The sequence below is a fragment of the Colobus angolensis genome, unplaced genomic scaffold, assembly GCF_000951035.1.
Source record: "Colobus angolensis palliatus isolate OR3802 unplaced genomic scaffold, Cang.pa_1.0 Scaffold213, whole genome shotgun sequence".
Classification (NCBI taxonomy): domain Eukaryota; kingdom Metazoa; phylum Chordata; class Mammalia; order Primates; family Cercopithecidae; genus Colobus; species Colobus angolensis.
The window spans coordinates 3,910,001-3,917,281 of NW_012115300.1; the positions used below are offsets into that span (position 1 = coordinate 3,910,001).

A 7,281-nucleotide genomic window follows, 5' to 3' on the forward strand; every position below is an offset into this window, starting at 1 on the left:
CCGGGTTTACGCCATTCTCCTGCCTCAGCCTCCTGAGTAGCTGGGACTACAGGCGCCCGCCACCTCGCCTGGCTAGCTTTTTGTATTTTTTAGTAGAGACGGGGTTTCACCGTGTTAGCCAGGATGGTGAAACTTTCTATATAAGCGAGCTTACTGTATGACAGAAAAGACACTAATAATTGCACACAGTGCAATCTGTGTGTGTAATCATTAGCATCTTTTCTTTTTAGCATTCAGTCAATAATATGTTGAGCAACTATTCTATGCAAGGCTTGGTATCAGGAGCTGTGTTACCACAAAGTATGGCAAAATTTCTTTCAACAGAGTCTAATTTATAAGAATAGAACTCTTGCCTCAATATAGGGAGTCCATTACATAACAATGACTTATTTTCCTTGAAAATGTAATTAATAAATCTATTGTCTATATCTCTTAATGGACCTACTCTAAAGGTATTTCTAATGTGGCCTGTATATGAATCATTTCCTATACATAGAACTCTTATACTACTAGTAGACATGTAATCAGAAAATTATTACCTAAGTTTGCATGGAAAAACTAAAATGTATTTATGAGTTATTTTTGTTTTCATGTATGCTTATTAAATTTGCTCATTCTACAAGTAGTCATCAGTGAAACACATTGCAGTATTTCACAAAAGAAGATAAATCAATGGATACTATTTCTCATTCAGTCCATATTATTATTTTAATGACTCATTAAAGTTTTGTTTTTGTCCTACATATCGATACAAAGTTGGCTACAAGATGTCCATTTACTGTGCTATCTCTTCATTCATTAATGCACAAAAATAATGTTTTTTTCAAGTACTGTGAGGTATCTCTGGGAGAACCCTTCATAAATATACATTTACATAAATATTTATGTTTCTACAAATATATAGTTCTGGAATGTGAAATAATAAATCATTTATGATGATGATAAAACAGAAAAACCACTGTAAATCAACTTGCTGATTTCAGAAACTTCAGTGTATAACTCAAACCTAAATTCTTAAAAGCATCCTAGCATTAGCAATAAGGCTTTAAAGAAATCTTCCGTATTTCAACTTGTATAATTGCTATGAGTTTAATTTGTTTTAAGTTAAAAGTATTAACTTTATTTTATTTAAAAAGTTTGAAAATAAGATTTGTCCAGTAAAAGCAAGAAGATAAGATACCTTTTTGGCAGTCTTTGAATTATTTAAAATCTTCAGATCTAATTTGATTAATGTTTTTATTGATATAATTGCTAGTTGAACAGTTTTTCTTTTCATAAAATTATACCTTCAGGTTTATTACTCTTTGTTAAAAAGCAATTATTATGGGTATATGTCGAATTTTTGGTAATACCCTGTTCATTATTGATCATTTGCAATGATAAATTGTACCGAAGATCTAAATTGAAAAAATAAACATGTTTGTAAATATATATGCGTGTATATATTCACATACACGTGTACTATATATAAAATAAAATATAAGTAACTATCAATATACAATTATATAAAAATAAACATAAATTTTATACAAAATAGTTGGCCTGCGAACCTTGATGGGAATGCCTTGTGCACTTCTTTCCCAGTTTTAGAGATTAGTTTCTCATATCATTCCCAATTTGAATTATCATTAATTCAGGGTCAGATTTAGGTTAATATCAACATAGTAAAGGGGACAATGCAAATATCTTCAAGAGCTGACAAAACTAAAATCCTTTGACATTATAGAATCAATGGCCAAAGCCAAGAATATTAAGCATATTTCAATACACTTAGTATTAAAATATAAAATATTACTCATGTATTCACACGTGCATTTTTTCTTTCATGTAACAGCCCTCCTCATCTTTCCAAAAGGGTTTAAGTTGCCAAAATTATAAATTATTAACTCTATTCCTGAGTCTTGGAAGGTATATAACACTGCCTTTATCAAAATTTCTTCTTTCAACACTGTTTAACATTCTTTTTACTTTACGTAATTATAATATTTACAGTAATTTGTTATGCCACCATATTAATTTTGAAGCAGCAATTTACAGCAAAAGGAAAATAGGTATGTTGGATTATTTTAAATGATCTGTGTATTTATTATTTAATTTTTAATTTTTTCTTTTATGCAGAGTTACCTACCTATTGACACTGTAGACTCTGGCATCCATCCAGTATATTTTTGCAGCACCCATTATATTGAAATGCTACTGAAGGCTGAGTTGCCTCTTGTGTTTTCGGCTTTTCACATGTCTGGTTTTGCACCATCACAGGTAATCCCTAAGAGAGTAGCATTTCTTCAACTGCTTTATCTCAGTGTCTTCAAATAAAACTGTGTTCTCATCAAATAAGGAAATACATTTAAATTAATAAAAGTGTGTATTTAAAATCATCAAGCTAGCTTTTTCCCCCAGGCCTGTTATGATATAAGTTTGCTTTATAAAACTTTCTACCATTAACAAAATTTCAGCTATTCAGGGTATGGACTATCTGAAAGTCTGTAGGCTTTTTAATGGAGATGGTAATACTTGCTTCATAATGCCAGTGATTAACTGAGGTAACAGAGGGCAAGAGTTCTTACCAACATTGTTTCGTATCTGAGGTACTGTGTCTTATCTAACCAAAAATCCCAGTTGATTAACCTATGTGCCTCAGCCTTAGTTTCTACTGTCAGGATCTAGGAAGGCCTCATGTTTTTTTCTAGGGCCGCAAGTTACACAGTGCACAACCTTGGTGGTCATATACAGTAGTAGCCACAGATCCTCCTTTCTGTGCATAGTCAGTCCTTCGTTGGTGGAGGTGTGCATTGTTGCTTCACTATGTTATAATCAGGCTAAAATTAATATTGTAGGGTTTAAACCTTCATCCGTCTTTAGAATTAAATCTTTAGGTCAGGGTCTGAGAGAGCAGAAATACTTAATCTAAAGTTGTAAGTATTAATAGTTTTGAGGCTCTTGACTCATGTTATCAAATGAATTTGATTGTGTTCTTCTAACAAAAATGAAGACTGTCCCTATTTTTCATGTTTGGGCATTTGGCTTTTTCAAAACTAATCACTAATTTAATAGGTGAAAATTGTTACCCTTTTTAAAATTTTGTGTTTCTTTGAACATTAGTAAGTTTAATGATATGTCCATCATTTTGTTAATTAATTGAATCTCATTAATTGCCCACCTATACTAGAGTGTATCTTATTGATTTGTAGACATTTTAAAGTAGCACCAACTGTCCAAATTGCTTCATTTCCTAAATTATATTTTACTTATTGTAACTTTGTATTATGTCTTAATGGTGAGTAAAAAAAAGCCTATCATTTACTTTCCACCTTCCTCTAAAAAGTTAATTAACTATTTCTGTGTATACTACATATACTTTGAGATGTGTTTGCTCAATTTAAACTGGCCATTTAAATTTGGATCAGACTTAGATTGCTATTATGTTAAATTATAAATTATTTTGAGAAAAATTATGTTATTATACTCAGTCTATCTAGGAAGATAGTAAGCTTTTCCATTTGTTTGTTCTGTATCATATCTAGTAAGACCATATTTTTTTCCACATGGATATGGTACATTTCTCATTACAGATATTGCCAGTGAGTATAGTTTGAGATCTGTTTCAATTTTATTTTCTCTTTGGTTATGGCTAATAATTACTAAATATATATCTTTTTATATTGTTATTTTTTTTTAGACTTGTGTCGATTTATTTATATTCTCCATCTTTGTAATGTTAATATACTTTGTTTCATTTTATTTTTATTAAATTATCTAGTTCTTCCAAAATAATTATACATAGTTGCTTACATGTTTTAGACTTGAATTATTGAGAAATTATCCGGCATGTTATCATTAAGTAGTGTCTATTAGAGAGAATTATTCTACATCAATGCTATAGAAGAATCCTGCCAGTCTTGGTTTCTAAAGTATTGAATTTTGTCTCATTTAATTAAATTATAATGTAGAATTTCACCAATATATTTTATGATTAAGATTAACTTGATCTTGGAACTTCTTTGATATTTGTATGTGATACAGTAATAGATTTCTTAATAGTAAACTATCCTTGCATTCCCTTAGATTTATCCTACAGGGAATCTTTTCCACTTAATTAGACACTAGTTTTTCTTGATATTATGATATGAGCTTTTATATTTATTTTGAAGAAACGTTATATCATTTATTAAATTTATTTGTATGAGGTTATTCTTCCTATTTTAAACTTTCTGAAGTTAGTAAGAAATTTAAATATAGCAAGGAATTGCGCATAGTTTAAAGGAATACTCTTCCTTGGTCAATTTTTGCTCTTGCTATATCTACCTCAAACGCTTTTTAGAATTTTAAATCACAAAATTTTTTAAGTCTGGTCAGAGGCAGTTGTTTAAACGTTTACTATAAACTCAATAATCAATTCTTTCTATTCTTCTAAAAAACTCAACTGGGAACAGTACATTCCTGAGAGTTCCTTTTTGCTTTTCTAATCTGCGTTAGTGTAATGTGTATTGTCTAAAGAATACAATAATTTATGAGTCTCTACCATATGCTCTTTAATTTAAAACTGGACCAACAAAGACTATGGGAAAACCTTGCAATACCTCAAGCCCTGCTCTATCGATTTAGTGATTAAAAAGAGAATATCCATCTAGTAATTGGATATATCTTTATCAGTTTTATGTATTTTTATTAATTTGGAACTACATGCAAATGGCAGATTTATTTAATAACAACCACTTCATTATTTTGAAACAGTAATGCTATTCTTTCTCTTAAAGTAATATAAAAATGTCCTTTTAATGACTCCCCATGTGAGTTAATCTGTCTTAAGAAGTTGTATCATTGCTCTGTTGATATTATTTACCATTTTATTGCTAATTATAAAATATGAAAACAACTTTTAAGTAACTAAATAGGTATATGTGATTAAGTAATTATTTGGATACAAATTTCGTAGCTTATTCATTTTGATCTAATTAGGAGCAGTGCTTTTTGAAGTTGTGTATTTTTAGGCACTGAGGAATTGGTTGATTAGTGAATAATTTGTAGGCATATTGCTAAATGAAATACACAGATCTCTAAAGTAAAAATAAGCTCAACTGAAGTACAAAAAAATAAATATAGTAAGAAATGCATATTTGTTGTAGAGTTTCTTTTAGTAACTGAGTTTGGAAAGAAAAAAGAAATTCTAATATATATTATTTTTAAATGAGCAACAGAAAATCAAATGTTCTCGTTAACTTTTTGACTAATTTTATCTTTTGTTAAAAAAATGTTTTACTGTATTTTGTTCATTTTCCTGGCTCAAGAAGTACCATGTATCTTTAATGATTCATCTCTTATAATTCCTTGGAGTCACTATCCTGCATATCATTGATTATTATATTGTACTGTGTCAACAATTAGGCTAACACAGATAATCCCCTGGATATAAAGTATAAAAACCTGCTTAGATTTTCTTATTTGCTGTTTTTTCCCACTATTATGAAAGCAGGACTATAGAAAACTCTTTCATTATTTTTTTGTGACACAATGCTTTTTGAAAATGTAAATCATACAAATGCAAAGCAGGATATGAAGGCTGGGCATGCCCCTTGTTCAGCGTCAGATTTATAAATGCATATGTCTTTATAAATGTGTATGTCTTCCCTCTCTTCATGTTTTGGATCCATTGCATCTTGAGATACTACCTTCTCCCTTCCTGTGAGTTATTTTTGCTTGTCAGTACTTGTCCTTTAATATATGTCCAGATGGAATTATCCTGGATCATTTACAAGTGTTTTGCTCTGTGTTTGTACACTGCTTCTGTACCCCTCTTTTAGTAGAAACACATGTCTTGCTTTGTGGAATCATTATTTGTATTCTTTACTTGCTCTTTTTAATTGAAGACCTTTAAAGGTATGGATATATATGTGCCTCACTTCAGGTCCCTTGAGTTTCTGACACAGTGTCTTGCTTCATAGTATTATATTGTAGTATACATACATAAGTGTATATATGTACTACATATATACACTTCATAGTATTGTACTATGAAATGCAACAAAAAATAGTCTTATGTTTTTCATGTTTCTTCATAGTATAAAGAGTGGTTATTTTTTCATTTAAAATTTTAACCTTTATTGTGTGACAGATGGAGAAATTCAGGATCAATGAAGTGAATTGACTTGCAGAGGTCATTGAGATAGTGTAAGGACTTGAAACCACTTTTATTCCAAAGTTAGTTTTCTTCCTTACTTTACTGATACTTTTTCTATGATGAAGGCAAATGAAGCCAGAGGAGTTGTTAAAAATAGTATCTTTGAATCAGAAAACTATCATTTGTAAATCATACCTATTTTGACTTAATTGAGTATCTGTAGGTAATTGTTTTAACCAGACTTTTTTGACTTATGTTTTATTATTATTATTATACTTTAAGTTGTGGGGTACATGTACAGAATGTGCAGGTTTGTTACATAGGTATACATGTGCTATGGTGGTTTGCTGCACCCATCAACCCATCATCTACATTAGGTATTTCTCCTAATGCTCTCCCTCCCCTAGGCCCCCACCACACAATAGGCCCCAGTCTGTCATGTTCCCCTCCCCTGTGTCCATGTGTTCTCATTGTTCAACTCCCACTTATGACTGAGAAGATGCGGTGTTTAGTTTTTGGTTCTTGTGTTAGTTTGCTAAGAATGATGGTTTCCAGCTTCATCCATGTCCCTGCAAAGGACATGAACTCATCATTTTTTATGGCTGCATAGCATTCCATGGTATATATGTGCCACATTTTCTTTATCCAGTCTATCATTGATGGGCAGTTGGGTTGGTTCCAAGTCTTTTCTGTTGTGAAAAGTGCCACAATAAACGTACGTGTGCATGTGTCTTTATAGTAGAACGATTTATAATACCTTGGGTATATACCCAGTAATGGGATGGCTGGGTCAAATGGTATTTCTGGTTCTAGATACTTGAGGAATCACCACACTGTCTTCCACAATGGTTGAACTAAATTAAATTACACTCCCACCAACAGTGTAAAAGTGTTCCTGTTTCTCCACGTCCTCTCCAGCACCTGTTGTTTCCTGACTTTTGAATGATTGCCATTCTAACTGGCGTGAGGTGGTATCTCGTTGTGGGTTTGATTTACATTTTTCTAATAACCAGTGATGATGAGCTTTTTTTCATATGTTTGTTGGCTACATAAATGTCTTCTTTTGAGAAGTGTGTGTTCATATTCTTTGCCCACTTTTTGATGGGGTTGTTTTTTTCTTGTAAATTTGTTTGAGTTCTTTGTAGATTCTGGATAGTAGCCCT

General features: G+C 31.2%; 1 protein-coding gene across 1 annotated transcript in view; it reads left to right on the forward strand.

Annotated features, from left to right (window-relative positions):
• TBC1D32 (TBC1 domain family, member 32) overlaps positions 1-7,281 on the forward strand; it is a 226,783-nt gene that overhangs the window by 201,489 nt on the left and 18,013 nt on the right. Inside the window, exon 30 of the mRNA XM_011942960.1 lies at positions 2,119-2,259. Coding sequence (XP_011798350.1) covers positions 2,119-2,259 — 141 coding nt within the window. The remainder of the gene's footprint in view (positions 1-2,118; positions 2,260-7,281) is intronic.